This window comes from Eretmochelys imbricata, chromosome 1 (assembly GCF_965152235.1).
Source record: "Eretmochelys imbricata isolate rEreImb1 chromosome 1, rEreImb1.hap1, whole genome shotgun sequence".
Lineage (NCBI taxonomy): Eukaryota > Metazoa > Chordata > Testudines > Cheloniidae > Eretmochelys > Eretmochelys imbricata.
Genome location: NC_135572.1, coordinates 225,487,305 through 225,503,318, shown reverse-complemented (window position 1 = coordinate 225,503,318; position 16,014 = coordinate 225,487,305). Strand labels below are relative to the sequence as shown.

Here is a 16,014-nt window from a genome sequence, read left to right as displayed (position 1 = left end):
CAGCCATGTTAGTCTGTATTTGCAAAAAGAACAGGAGGACTTGTGGCACCTTAGAGACTAACAAATTTATTTGAGTATAAGCTTTCGTGAGCTACAGCTCACTTTAGCTGTAGCTCATGAAAGCTTATGCTCAAATAAATTTGTTAGTCTCTAAGGTGCCATAAGTACTCCTTTTCTATTGATAAGGCTTCTAATACTTTCTTGGGGATATTTTCTCACAGTCTGCTATATGTTTTTTTCTTCCTTACCATACCGACAGTCAGTCTAACATTAACATCTAAATATTTCAGTGGCTAGTAGGTGTGTGTGTATGGATACAGACCATTGCCCTCAGCTGGATGGAATCAGAATTGCTTAGCTGTGTGACATAGGCCCTATACTTTTCAGAGAAAATTGGAGATTCTCCTCTAGCTCAGGTGGCCTGAGGCTTGTTTTGTTTATATTTTGGTTTGGGGGGGGGGGGAAGGGGAGGAATGTGGATCTGGAGGATCTGAATTCTAGCTCTCAGAACTGTGTGAAGTTATTCTGGGGTGCAGCACCATGACAATCATGATGTGAACCTCAAGGTGGATGTACAGCTGTTAAATTATGTTCAGCAGAGCCACGTTCTGGCTGCAGCATTTTGAATTTCCATCACTTTTGTGCATTTAAAATTTCAAGTGAAAACCTGCACCCAACATTTTTATGTGCGCTGCACTCCCCCCCCCCCCCATTACACTTCATTTTTAAGATTGCATTTATGTATTGCCCTAATTTAAGATTACATTTATTTATTGCATTTATTGCATTGTTTATTTTACGACTTACACACTGCACCGGAACAACATTTCAAACCACACGTACAATTTAATAAGTGTCAGAGTAAACAAACGACAACCCAACCATTAGTTTTTTACGAAAAGAAAAGGAGGACTTGTGGTTAGTCTCTAAGGTGCCACAAGTCCTCCTTTTCTTTTCGTGAATACAGACTAACACGCCTGCTACTCTGAAACTTGTCATTAATTTTTTACATGCACTTTATTCTTGAGAGGGCGTGGGGAGCTGATGGCCTGTAGACTATGCCCTGGGGGATGAGAATCAGGCTACAATGAAGCAGTAGAGGATGTAAATTCCAAACTTAATGAAAATCCCGGCTGTTAGGCCTCAGATATTCGTGGCATCATTTTCAAAGGCACTGAGCACCCTTTACTTCCATGCTTGGCCCCTTTGAAAAGTTGATCACTAGGGATTGTCAGTTCTAGTGTCTCAGGTGATCTCAATTGTCTTGGAAGCAGTTGGGCAGAGAGCTGGGGCTGTCATCAGGGAGCCAGAACCCAAAACTTAAAGATGCAAAGACTGCAAATTGCATAGGAAGCTAGTGCAGTCTGTGGAGAACTGGAATAATGTGCTTTCTTCCATCAATGCCTCTAAACCAGCAGGCACTTGTATTCTTCTCCAGCTGTTGCTTGGAAGAGGTCTTCCAAGCATCATGTAAGAATCAGCTTTGGAGGTGACAAAGGCCTGGATGACAGTGGCAAGATGGATGACAGAGGAAAGGCCTAAAAGAAGTGCTTCTCATCTCCAGTGTCACCTGGGAAGTCAGGAGCCTCCTTGACAAATGGTGGGCCAACCCCCTCCCTCTGGGGCAGGTATTGTTGCTGCTACCTTCCCGCATCGTACCTAACTTGTCTGGACTGAGCGGTCTCAGCCAAAGTGTTCTCACCCATGTCCCAGTTTCAGCCAGACTTTGGGAAAACAGAGCAACTGCACCACCCACCTCTGATGAAGAGATGAACTTTGTACTGATGGCACCCCAGCTGTCACCATCCCCCACGTCCATGTGGCACAGGAGAGGTAAGGGAAGGCAGCCCACAGAGACCTGATGAGCAGTTACCCCACACAGACAATAATAGCGCTTTACTCTTACAGAGGGGTTTTCATAGAGAGATCTTGCAGCACATTACAAGAAGTAGCGTTGTCCCCATTTTATAGATGGGGAAACTGAGGCCGAATGATTCACCCCCAGGGCACACAGCAAGTCAATGGTAGAGCAGTGATTAAAACCTTGGGCTTCTGACATCCAGCCATCTATGGGTCCTCATCTTTGAAACATGACAATGCTTTGATTGACTCACTCACTAATGTTTGTAAAATGCTTTGAGATCCTCAGAAGATCAAGAGGATCTGAATACACTTTACAAACATTAGTGGCAGTTTCCCAATGCCCCTGTGGCTTAGATTAGTAGCATTATATCTTCTTACCTCTGGGGAAGACCAAAACAGAGAGGTGAAATGACCTGAACAAGCTCCCAGAGCAAATCACTGGCAGAACCACGAAAAGGAAGAAGGTCTCCTGACGTGCTGGTCTGTGGGTGAACTACAGGACTCTCTTGCCTGTGATTATTTCATGACTGCTTTTGTAGATGCTCATTCCCTTAGCCTCTGGGTGTGCAATATACTGGTAAATGAAATGCCACAATGCATTACATGAGGCTGGCCATAAGAGAGGACACAAGCTGCCCCTGTCCTTGGATCACCTCATCCAACCTTGAATAGTCCAGCAACAGTCTGCAGCCAAGAAAATGCTTAACTACACAGAAGTGTCTCTGAAGGAGAAAGAAAAGGAGTACTTGTGGCACCTTAGAGACTAACAAATTGTTAGTCTCTAAGGTGCCACAAGTACTCCTTTTCTTTTTGCGAATACAGACTAACACGGCTGCTACACTGAAATCTGAAGAAGTGACTACTACAGCCAGTGATCCCCTCCCTGCCCCTACAGCTCCCCATCCTGCCCCTCTCCCCGACAGGCTGTATCTCTAGCTCCCAGCACAATGATACCAAAAAAAAATGCCTCATTCATTCATATGTGAGCGGAGAGCATATGTGGAGAGCGGCCTGCTCTACAAAATTGGATCTGGGGCCTGACATGAACTTCCCCTAAATTGAGGGCTTCAGTTTAGCACCTGGCACTGGCAGACGGGCTAGGCCCCTTCCTGGCACTTCTCAGCTGGCCCCATCAAATTCCTATCAAATTGGAAATTTTATTTGAAAGAAGAAAAAAACATCCCAATGGGTTCCAGCCCCTTGGGCCTGATTCACTGTTGTCCTGCCGCCTGCGTTGTCACTTCCCCCAGCACAGAGGGTATTGAGGGCCACCATTCTGCCTTGGTAGCATTTTATCCTGCACTGGTGTCATTGTGTCTACAAACTGCAGGACAGCCGGGAATCAAGCCCTCTGCTTGCAAAACCCCTTTGAAATGGGCTTCGGTGTGCCCCATTATAGAGCTGTGGGCCAGGGGTGAAGTTCACCTCCAGAACCAAATGCCCTTGGATTTGGAAGTAGGGAGGAGGGTTGGCTGGGGCTGTGAGCATTTCTCCTCTATGGCCTCCTTTCTGGGATGATTTTTACACACGTAGGGCTTGAGCCAGAACCCAGTGGAGTCAGTAGGAGGCTTTACCTTGACTTCCCTGGGCTATGGACCCATGCAAGGGTGGACTGTAGAATGCCAGGAATTCAGGGAGACATTTTTTAATCCTGATGCCACCATGTGTCACTTTCCTCCCCCACCCCCTCCTTCTCTCACACCGTCCCCTCCCCACCAATCAACCCTCTTTAACATGACAATGTGCACTGAAGACCTGGCTGATGCAGGATATTGTACTCCTTAGAAGGGAACTGCTAGCTATAAAGGTAGACTTTCTAGGGCACCCTCATCCTGGGTGGTGAGCTTCAGTCCTTGAGTGAGGTGCTGTCTACTGGGAGGTGGGGGTGGGGAGCACCCAGGGGGGAGCACCCCTTCAAACCAAACCCACATGAGTGCTCACTTGGCTGTGCCCCCTTACCAGCCTTACCCAAGTGGGACTGGCATGGGCTACGGGGAGTTTTACTGGAACTCAGCAGGGGGTACAGAACCTGCTATATCATGCCCGGGAAGGGGAGCAGAAGCAGCTGGTGATGCCCAGTTTCCAGTGGAGGAAAGCCAGAACTCAGGTAAGCCATCAAAGTTAAGTCATAGGACTGAGATTCAGGACACCTGGGTGCCAATCCTAGATCTGTCATTGACTCAGTGAGTGACCTTGGGAAAATCACTTCCACTCTTTGTGCCTCTCTTTCCCCTTTATAAAATGTGGATATGAGCCTAATTCATTCAGACTTGCAAAACATTTTTTGATCCTCAGGTATAAGCACTGTAAAGGCAAAGTATCCTTGTCTATCTGTAACACCTTATCCTGGCAGGCGAATGGCCAAGGGGGGCAGGGGATGATCAGGCCTCACTTAAACCAGAGCTGTCATATTTATGGAGAGAGGCAAAATCCATGTTTGGTCCATGGGCCGGAGCATGCATTTAGTGTTCTGTACACCCATCACCCACAGCACAGCTCCCTGTGCTGGCAATGGGGGCATTGCAAAGATGACAGCCTTTACACAGTGACTGAATGTGTAATTATCATTGTTATACTTGTTCAAGTCTCATTCAGTATCACAGTGGGAGGATGGGGAATCCTGTTAGGATCCACTACTGCTTCTGCCCTCTGTTTCTCTCCTTTCCCCGTCTTCCTTTCTCTGCTTGTCTCTTTCTGTTTTTCCCTGTCTTCTCTCTCCATTTCTTTCAATTCAGCAGCTCCCAATTCCCACCCCATGGACTTCACTCCTACCTCCTTCCCATCCCATCTGCTCAAATGTTCATCAGTGAAATAGTTAATGCAGACAGGTCTTTGCCTAGTGCTATCCTTACACTCTAGAGTCAATGCCCCAGTGAGATTAATGGGAATTTGGGGGTGGGGATTACACCTCTCTTGAGTCATTGTAAAAATCAGCATTGTTGTTTCAGGCTATCTGCAGGCAAGGGGTTACATCAGTACACAGTGGGCTCTCATTTTGTAGGTTAACTTCCTGACCATAAGGACTAGAGACGTACCTTTTGTTTTAAATGAAATCTTAGATTCTTTATGCTCCATGAGCCACAAATACGTCAGGCAGGCTGGGTGTTTCCCCCCACTCTACCCCAGGGGAGGGTTTGGATGTAGAGCTTTGAATGTGGACTCAAAGGTCTGCAGAGATGAAGAGCTGTCAAGACCTGGGCCTGTCTCAGTTTTTAGTGTGAGGGTTTGTTTAGCTGCCATTCATGCTTCTTGCTGACTCTCCTGTTCCTCCTCCTAGTCCTCCTAACCCTTGAGTCACTGGCTAGTTCCCCGTCAGGGCTTGGGAGGCGAGTTGGGTAGCAGATGCTAGTCTAGGTACTGAGGTGCGTCTATTACTGTGTGGAGTTAGGGAGTTTTTCTTTGAATGGAGTTATGCCTTTTCTCCAAGCTGACTGAAATCCCTTCTAACCCCACACCCATGTCCCACTGACCGCCTGGACATACCCTCCTCACCTAACCTACCTTCACCATTGCTGCAAACTCACAGATCCCCCCCCACAGACATGCAGAGCCCAAGCCCCACTCACCATCCTGCAGCCCCTCTCCAGCCACCCTTGTATGCAGGTCTCACATGGGCCAGTTCCCCAATGGGTCTGTAGTAAACCTGCCCTGCTCTCCCCACCCCCCACCCCCACATGAGCACCGACTCCTTCCCCACCCCCACCCCAGACCAGCATTCCTTATGCAGCCTGCCTCCTTGCAGCCATAACTTCTCCCTATCCTGCACCACCCAGCTCCCCACAGCCAGGAACCTGCCCCACTCTCCCCTCCCCCCCGGGGGCCCTCACAACCCAGGCTCCCCACTCTCAGTTCTTAGGGCCAGGAAGCGGCAGTTAGGAGGCAAGTCAAGCAGAAGCAGAGGGGGTCAAGAAAGAGAGGGAGGTAACATGGAGAGCACATGTCTGTGGGGAGGGGAATCAGCACTCGGTGAGTGGGGCCTGCTGGAATAGCTGGTGGAGGTGGGGGTCTGGGGAAAGGACGAGGAGGTAGGTTGGCATTCTCAGGGGAAGGCGATGGCTGGGCAGGGCTGGAGCTGGCAGTGGAGAGGGCTGGGGTCTAAAGAGAGTGCTAGCTGGGGCATGTTATAGCTGTTCGATTATCTCTAGACTTTTCTGTGGCGCTGCTCCCTGTAGTCCCTGGGCACTTCACTGACATCAATGAATGTACCCTCGCCCCTGCGAGGAGGGTAGGTGTGATTACCTCCATTTGCACCTGTGCAAAACCTTAACCTCCATCTCAGCTGGTGGCGTTTTACATGGGTGCAAATGACTACCCAAGGTGCCAGATGTAAGTCACACAGCGCAAGCCTGGGGCTCTGCTCAGAATATAACCCACAACTGAATTTCAAGTGTCTTTTTTAACCACACAACCATTTTTCCTCTCAGCTGGGGAGGGATTGGTAGCAGGGAGGAGCCAGTGACCTGCACAAGAGATCAGTAGCTTACATGGGGGAGATGGAGCATTAGAATTTCCCAAAGTACCTCTTGATTCAGACTCTTTGGGGCAGGTGCTTGGGACCAAGGATGGGTTAGGATGGTCTCTAAAGATCTAAGGGGGTAATTCCCTTATTGGCCCTGAAACTGTCCTCCCCACAAGTGGATGTTAACTCTCCCCTCTTCCTATGGGCAGACAGGTGAGAAGTTGGGGGGGTCAGGGAGAGGGAAGAAATTGTCCAAGGGCATTTGGCCAGGCTTGCAAACCAATACACCCTTCCTGGCCCCCACTGCTGCCCGCATCCACACGTGCCAGACACCTAGTGGAGAGCTATCTGTGTAATCTCACTTGTTAACATTTTCCTATTCATGCTGCCTCAATGGCTTTGCATGTTGGCGGCTTTTGTCTGGACTAACAGCCCAGATTGCTTAGGAAGCTTTTTCTTTAGATCTCAATCTTGGCTTTGTCCTTCAGGCAGAGACCCCCTTAGGATATTTCCCAGGACAAGCTGGAAGGGTCTTTGTGGGTTCCTCTATCCTCTTGAATACTGTCTCTGGAGTGAGTGGCGCTCCCCAACCTGTCTCTGTGTCCTCTGTCTGTGCCTTTTCTCCTCCTGTAAACTCTCATCAGCACAATATTCTATTCTAGTTCTCATGTGCTTTGCAAAGGGTAGCGGCAGCCTAGTGGTTAGAGCAGTGGCTGTGAGTCCGGCAACCTGCGTTCTTGTCCTGACTCTGACTCACTGGGTTGTTCTGGTTGTCACTTTACATCGGTGGTGATAATACCTACCCACCTCCCTCCCAACAGTGGGTTGGGGAGGGTTAATTTGCCAGTGTTTGTGCAGTGCATTGAGATCCTTGGGTAGAAGGAGCAGAAAGTAACACTACTGGTGAGAGACAGTTTGGTCCAGTGGCTGGAGCACAGGACTAAGGGATCAAAGCCTAAACTTTCACTTGTGACTGGTCATGCTGAGTGCCCCAATTTTTGGGTGCCCAACCTGAGACCTCTTAAAGGGGCCTGATTTTCAGAGAGTGCTGAGCACACCTGGGCTTTGAGCATCAGGCCCCTTTAAGGTGTCTCAGACTGGGGACCCCAAATCAAGCCTCAAAAATGACCAGACTTAAGCCCAAGAGTCCAGTGCACAGATTTGCTGTGTGCCCATGGGCGAGTGATTCACCTCTGCACCCCAGCTTGTCCATCTGTCAAAGGGGTGTAATTATGCTTGTCCTGCGCAGAACTGCTCCTCTATGTGACAGAGGCCCTGTACCACTAACAGCAAACAGATTCTCCTTTAGCTCAAGTGCTGAGCGTCTGTGCTGTCGGAGCAAAAGGATTTGATAGCGATCCTGGCTGCCAGTGTCAAGTTAGTGGCCAGATTAGGCTGTGTAGTGACAACCTTAACATAGCGCTTTTCATCCCTAGGTCCCAAAGTGCTCTGCAAAAGGACAAGCTATAGAGGATTTGGAGATGTAGGGATGAACTGTCCATCCAGGTTTCAGAGTAGCAGCCGTGTTAGTCTGTTTTCGCAAAAAGAACAGGAGGACTTGTGGCACCTTAGGGACTAACAAATTTATTTGAGCATAAGCTTTCATGAGCTACAGCTCACTTCATCAGATGTAACTGTAGCTCACGAAAGCTTATGCTCAAATAAATTTTTTAGTCTCTAAGGTGCCACAAGTATTCCTGTTCTTTTTGCCCATCCAGGGTGTCACCGTGAGGCTTAATCTGGCCACTTGCAACTTCACACTGGCATCAGGGATACATATCAGATTCTTTTGCTACAAAGGTGCAGATCCTCAGAGCTTGCGCTAAAGGAGAATCTCCTTTGCTGCTAGCAGTATATGGCCTATGTCACACAGATAAGCAGTTCTGATCTCACCCAGCAGAGGGCTCTGCATGTGTGTGTGTGTGTATTTACACACATGTGGGTTCATTACAGCATATATCCCCTTTGTCTTTAGATCTCTCCCCTGCTTCCTCCAGCTCTGGGAATTTCAGCCACTTCACACCAGATTCGGCCACCAGCCCCAAGACAGAATCCTCGTCCCCCCAGCCTGCGTCCAAGCCCCAGAAGAATGGGAAGGAAAGAGAGGGAGGGATGAAGAAGGCCAAGATCCGTACAGCCTTCTCCAAGGAGCAGCTGCAAACCCTGCATCAGCGGTTCCAGAGCCAGAAATACCTCAGCCCCCAGCAGATCCGGGAACTGGCTGCAGTCCTGGGGCTCACTTACAAGCAGGTGAATAGCGAGGGCATAGAGTTGTCTGCCTTGTAATGGCTGGGCTGCACCTGAACGTCACTTACTGCAAGAGGAGTCGTGGAATAAAGGTGGGGGTTGATTAGCACAGAACAGTGGCAAAGGTGCTAGATGACAATATTAGTATTTATGTCCTATATTTTTCCTTAGAGCAAGTACAGGACATGGCTGTGACAGAGCAAGCTCCATACACACACATATAACTGTCCCCCTCCCGCTCCCAAATGTGCCTCAGTCCTGCCCCAGAAAAACCCTTCTTGGAGGGAAAATTTCAGCAGGAAGACAGGAGGGAAAATTTCAGCAGGAAGACAGTGTTGCCTAGTGGATAAAACACTGGACTCAGACTCAAAGAGACCTGGGTTCTTTTTCAGCTCTGCCATTGGCCTGCTGGGTGACCTTGAGCAAGTCACGTCCCTTCTCTGTGCTTCAGTTTCCCCATGTGTAAAATGGGGATAATGACACATCCATGGATGGAATGTGCTAAAACCCAGTCAGTCCTTGGCACCTCTGTTGAGACTCACGATGAGGGGGCCAGCTACTGCCGGTGTTGTCAACTCCTGAGATTTTACTGTGAATCTGCCAGTAGTTGCTGATTTTCCTGAAGATCTTGAGTCACGAAAACATGAGAAGCTCAGCTTTCATTTATTTTAAAAAAAAAAGTTTCTAGATCTCCTGGTTTCAGGGAAAAGCTTGAAAATGTGACCCTCTGAAGGCTCCAACATCAGGAGGCAAAGGGAGCGAGCAAGAGAGAGACCTTTTGTTCAAATCTGGCTTAAAAAATCACAACTCTCATGATTTTCAGGGCCTGATTCGTGATTTTTGAATGCCAGGAGTTGGCAGCGCCGTGACGCCATGGTCTGTGGTGTGGTTGAGCAGTAAGTGGGTCACCATAGTTCCCTGCACTTTATGCTCTGCATCAGTTCCCAGTCCTCTGCTGGGTGCAGTTCCAGGCACTGGTGAATTTCCCCATAAGGCGCTGAGTGGCCTGGCATGGATTAGTTCACAAATAATTTCCTCCTCCCCCCCCCACCCAGTGCCCCCATGCAGCACCTGCAGTAAGCTGGGACGCTGCTGTGAGCTCTCCCCAGGGCTGAACTCCTCCCACCAACCTGTCTTCCCGCACCCATGCAATGCGCTTGACACAAGGCCTCATGCAGGTACGGCAAGCCCCCCACACAACTGCCATCCCTGCAGATTTATGAGCATCACTTGTGCCACCGCTGCAATGCCTGAGATGAAATCGATAGCCCAGGTCCAGCTGAACTGGTGCCGTCTATAATGGTCTCTCCCGAGAGTGGATGAGAAGCCACAAGCATTGTAGCTGCTATGGTTCAGCCATTCTTCCTAACCCTATCCCACAAGGCAGTGCATATGGAGATTATCCTAATGAAAGTGCTGGGCACTCTGGGCTTGGTGCCTCAGGTATCCCAGGATGCACTGGGATAACAAACACAAACACACACCCCACCTACCCACCCCCCAAACCGGTTTTGTCAGAAACAGGACAAGTGAGACAACCAGCTATTTGCTGCAATCAACATCCTTGCAGCACTCCCTATTAGTGCAGACACAGCCCTGGGGGAGTGCGCTTTGGAATCTGCCCCCGTCAGGGCTCTTGATTTTGAGGACTGATAGGATGCCGGGCAGGCCTTCTGCCCTCCCTGCACCCCCGCAAACACACATTTCCTTAATTTTGGCCTGTAATCAGGAAGGATTTAATCCATTCTATGGGTGGGACTGTAGAGACCGTGTTGAGTTTGATTTGTGCCAGTTTTTGGCCACACTCATTCATTTGTCACATCTGTAATGCGCCTAAATGTCACAATGATGGGCACAATGTGGACAATGTAGGTGCTGGGGACAGAGATCCACTGACACAATTTGCATAGGCCACTAAACAGGCATCTGATGTTGAACTGGGGCCAGACTTTAACCAGCAACCACTCAGATGCTTTATACTCCACTCCCTGATTCCCTGAGCCCTCCAGTCACTCCACCCCTTACCCAAGAGTCTCATTGTAATTGGTGAGTCAGAGGTGAAAAATGTCTTAGCCCATTCCATATTCCCCCCTGACTATCCATTCCCCCGGGAACCTTCTGACCCCTCACTGCAGGTTAAGACCTGGTTCCAGAACCGAAGGATGAAGCTAAAGAGATGCCAGAAGCACAACTTGTGGTCGGAGCGGGCTCAGTGCCTCACTCAGGTAAGGGCATTCCACACAAAGGGGACCAAGACCATTGGTCCAGAAAGCCCAGTGTCCTGCCTTCTCCCACAGCCCAGTGGTATATTCCCTCTACTATCCCATTTCCTGCTGTACTGGATCAGTACCATGGTCCAGCTAGTTTGGTAACCTGCCTCTGCCATCCCCAGTCATGCCGAAGATCCATCCTGCCTGCCTTCTGCTGTTCTGGTCTGTTTAGCCCACTGACGGTCCTCCTGCCCTAAGGCAAAAATGGTAGATAGTTTGGTGTCCCCCAGCCAAGCAGGGCAATGGTCCAGCTTTTGTTAGTAGCTCTCCTCCTGTTCTACTGGATCAAGCCAGCGGTGAGTCTGGTCTCATGCCCCAGTTGTGAGAGTGGCCTCACATCTGCCATATCACCTCATATCAGATCTATGAAGTACATTTCTTCTTGTTCCTCCCCACCTCCTCGTGTCCCGTGGATACGCCTGAAAGCAAAAGGATTGATATAGCCCTTCTACATTTTAGCCCGGTGAATGCCAGTAGAGATGCAATTGGTTTTGATTCCTGTTCTCTCTTTCAGACCGGGTTCCAGCCCAGCGGGTACCTGGAAGTGCACCCCAAATTCCACCAGAGCTATCCGATCAGCGCAGCTGGAAACATCCAAGCTGTGGGCAACCCCCGTCAGAACTACTCAGCAGGGCAGAACCCATATGCATTCCTAGCCAATGAGGAGGGGGGGGTCTTCGGCAAAGGTGGGGCCACCTGTAGCGTCCAGCAGACAGTGGGATTCATTGCCCAGCACAAAGTAGACTTTTATCATGGCTTCCCTGGGACCATGGAATACACTGGCGCAAAGACAGGAGATGGCTATAGCTTCCACCATGCCTCAGCCACTGTGGCACCGTTTCCGGGCACTGCTGGCCACCATCTGTACCACCCCTAAGCAGGGTTAATGCAGAGAGCCCAAAGCAATTGTTACTGAATCTCTTCCTTTCCCTGCATCTCTCACGCTGTCTTCTACTTAGGGTAATTACACAACTCTGTCCCTATCTTACATTCAGACACATGGGCTCACTCACACCCACCCAAACTCTCATGCAGTTACTAACAAAATAAATACACACATCCATGCACACACATGTAGGTGTACCCATACATTTACCCTACAGTGAAACTGGGTATCTTTCTAAAAAGATATGATCTGGCTCCATCACAACATATGGGCTTGCTACAAGAATCACTAGGTGAAATTCTCTGGCCTGTGGTATGCAGGAGGACAGATTAGTTGATCATATTAGTCCCTTCTGGCCTTTAAATCTATGACCCTATTTAGGCTGTTTACACTAAACCTTGCCTTGTCTAGTGTTGATGAAGTCTAGAGATCCAAGGTGCTTTTAATATTGCAAATAAAATAAAAGGTGATTTTTCTTCTCCCATAAAATATTTGTTTCTCTTTATTTAACACATTGGACAAACTGCAGGACACTGCAATATGTGAAAACACAGAACCACCATGTAAGAAATAGAAAGCATGGCTAACATTGCATTAGTACTGATTTGTATTACAGTGGTGCTGTAAGGAGCTTCCCACCAATGCTAACACCAGTTCAGAAGTTTGCAATGCTAGAAACCATGCTACTGGTGGCTGGTACCATTTTCGGGGCAGGCCTGCTCTGAGCAATATTAGATGACACTGGGGCCAGTTTAAGAAGCATGGTTCCATACCTAGAGTACTAGCTTCTGGTCATGTGACTTACATAAGCATTTCATGGAGGGAGGGGTTGGTTTTTGCCTCTTTATTTAAAAAACCCAAAACAATAGCTCTGAAAGGCATGACCTGCCCTGTTCATCTCAGTGGGGTGTTAACTCCACTGGCCTGGGAGTTCTTGTTAGCACTACCCCAGAAGAGAACTATCGAGGGGCAAAAGGTGTGTTGCTTAACTGTATTAGTCTACCATGATTGAAAAGCTCCATTAAGATGCAGATTAACATGTTTGAAGATGGGTTACAAATTAAACTAACTCAATTGAGCTAACGCCTTTAAAAAACAAACAAAAAAACCCTGACATCCTCTGCCATCTCCACTCCACAGCTGGGGATGGGGCTCCAAGCAAGAGCTGCCACCTGACCAGGTTTTCCAGCAATTGTCTTTTAATTGAGGTAGCTGACTCAGAAAATCCAGTTCACACTGCTCTCTAGTTTTATGGGCTCAGGCTTTGTTGTGGGCTCCAGAGCACAATTGCTGTGCAACCTCTGTTAAGGGTTTGTCTACACTAGAAATGCTACAGCTGCAGCGCTGCAACTGGAGCAAAGACACTACAGTGATGGAAGGGGTTCTTCTGGTGCAATAATAAATCCACCTCTCTGAGAGGTGATAGCTAGGTCAACAGAAGAATTCTTCCACCAAGCTAGTGCCTACAGTGGGGCTTGAACTGGTTTAACTACATCACACAGTGCATGACATTTTTTCCACAGCCCTGAGCGAGGTAGTTAAGCCAACCTAACTTCAGGTCAGGCCTTTGTCATTTCACCCCTCCCATGCCTTAGTTTCCCATTTGGTGAAATGGAGAGAATGATGCTTATTTACCACACATATATTCTGAGGTGCAATTCATCCATATTTGCAAAGCGCTTTGAGATCTTTGGCGAGAAAGGCAAAGCATGTAACCCTGCTAAAAACTCTTAATGGCTAACCCACAAAAATCACCAAGGCCCTAGTTATAATTAGCCCATTATTATTGTTTGCTATTTATAGCACTCGGCAAGGGTGAAGACTGAGTTCCATTCTCAGCCCCAGGGGTGAGTCATGTGAGGGGTGAAGGCGTGGGGATGGGGGAGGAGGGAAGCTTGCCCTGCTTGTATTGTATCTGAGGAGGAACAGGATTTCAGTTCTCCTGGGTTGTCACCTATCTGGTACCTTAATGGACCAGCATTCAATTTGCTTAGGGAAATGAAAACACAAATTGCAGTTCTCTTGAAGGTTGCCAAGCAACTGATTCTACATTCCACTTCTAGAGCCCACACTTTACAGTCTAGCTACAAGGCCTCTGCATCTGCAGACATCCAGGTGAAGAGAGACAATGATGGTACAGAGCAAGCAGGACAATTCCTGTAATGCTGCAGGGCTGAAGTTGAGCCAGAGGAGAGAAACCAGAGAGACAAAGCACAGAACCTCCCCGCTCATACCACCACAGTGCACGTCTGAACTGGGGAGCAGAGCACAGGGGGAGATGGGAAAGCAGGGGAGCACACGTAATGCATCAGCACGTTCACCTTGAAGTGAATAATGGGCACTATTCCCAGTTCTTTGTGGTATATTCAGAACGATAACTGATTTGTAAAAAGGGTTTCCTGGTTCTGCTTGCAGGCAAGGGGTTTCTGTAAGGAAGGAGCTGGGACTTTCAGCGGCACCCTGCAGACAACAGTAAGGTGGGGTGAATGATGCCCGTTTTGGGGAACAGGCTGCTTTGTCTGTTTTTTGGGGTTGTGTGTGTTAAAAGTCTGGATTTTAAGAAATAAAGTAGTGTGACTTTGCAACCTTCCTGAAAGATGTTATGTTCTTATCTGATTTTTGTTTGTCCCATTAACATAACATTCTTGTATCAAGAGATTACCCAGCTTTGTTTTGTTTCTAGCCCTCATGGTTGCAGAGAAAAGCTGGAAAACAGGAAGTGAATTCAACCTAAAGGCTCGGAAGCCAGCAAAGAAAAAGCACCCAAACATTTACGGTTTTTGAAAATTCTCATGATTTTGGGAGCCCCAACTCATGATATTTAAACTCTTGGGGTTGGCAAGACTCAATGCTTTTTCCTCATCTCTGTAGGTGAAGTTGTCACCATAAAGCTCTTTTCATCCTTTGGGATGAAAGTGAAGTTATTACATCACTGAATTGACACCCCATTAAAATAAATCCAGTTTATTTTTCCATTCAAATGTAAAACACGAGTTTATAAAAAACATTAGGTAGAAACAAAAAAAGTGATAAAACAGACGCAGCGTAACAAAACACCAGTTAAATTGCATTGCAAGTAAAAAGTCTTTTTTTAAAACATATAAAAAAAAAGAAAAAAAATATACCCAGCAATCCATGATAGCAAACAATTATCTGCTTTGCATCAAAAATGTAAGTAGGACAATGCCCTTGTGCAGATGTTAAGATAGCATTGAGATAAAAATCATACATTAACAACAAAAACTACTACCAACACCACCTGCTATTCAAACAAAACAAATCTTTAACATGTCATTCATTTTTCACCACTGATGTCGTTTGTTTACTTTTTTGCACTTGGCTTGGGACAGTGGAACTAGTCCGTTTCACTTCCTTTTTTGCGTCAGTTTCACAAGCCGCAAGTTGCGCATGACCTTAAGTTCCACAGCACTGCAGGGGACAATTTAGTTTTTTAAAACCTGTTTTTATTGAAATGTAAAAGATATTTATTAAAACAATTGTATTTATAGCAAGTTGGGGTTTGGTTTTTATAATTCCCACCTCTCACTTTCCCCCTCCTCCCCACAAAGCTTAAACACTGAGTCCAGGAGAAACTGACAGCCTCCCACTTTAAATACAGAAATAGATAAGTAATCTAATTAGCCTGTGGCAATGTCTCCCCAAGGAAAGTGAGGGAAGCCCCATTAACAGAGTCACTTAAAACTAGAATTGGAGAAGAAACAGTAGGGAGCAATCCTGCACTGGCCCTGGGAGAATGGGATAGATAGGATCTAATGGTCTCATCCACCATCTCTAATTTCTAGGTTAAGTGATCTAAGCATCAGGTTTGAAATAACTAGAATATTTTTGCCTGGCTGCCACCCTCCACCGCAGAGTGGCCTCATTCCAGGGGTGCTGTAGTTGTAATTTGTGAAGTGCTATGGGATCCTTCATGTATAGATATTATTATTACTACTACTATAAGAGAATCAGATGGATACCTGAGGACATCAGTTGCTCTCACAGTGCTGATGACTTGCAATGCCATAGCCAGGGTCATGTTGGGCTGGGAGCCTGCCAGCAGAGTAGAGCAGGGGAGATGTGGAGGGAGAGCAGTTAGAATGAAACTTGGGCACACCCTAAACAGACTGACACAGTTAGTCACTTTGTAAACACTACAGGTAATTTTCTTGGATTAGGATATTAACCTAATCCACCACATTTGCTTACATTGTACTTTCTCCATCTTTCCATCCCTCCCCTTTTCCTTCCTCTATTCCTCTTTCTCCATCTCCTTTCTCTCTTTCTCT

At 47.5% G+C, this 16,014-nt stretch overlaps 1 protein-coding gene across 1 annotated transcript; it reads left to right on the top strand.

Annotated features, from left to right (window-relative positions):
• The first annotated feature begins 3,792 nt into the window (after window positions 1–3,792).
• LOC144259210 (homeobox protein NANOG-like) lies at window positions 3,793–11,716 on the top strand. The gene is made up of 4 exons (XM_077807394.1): window positions 3,793–3,970; window positions 8,298–8,572; window positions 10,705–10,794; window positions 11,354–11,716. Exons 1-4 carry the CDS (start codon window positions 3,793–3,795, stop codon window positions 11,714–11,716), a joined length of 906 nt encoding a protein of 301 aa, XP_077663520.1.
• The last annotated feature ends 4,298 nt before the right edge of the window (window positions 11,717–16,014 follow it).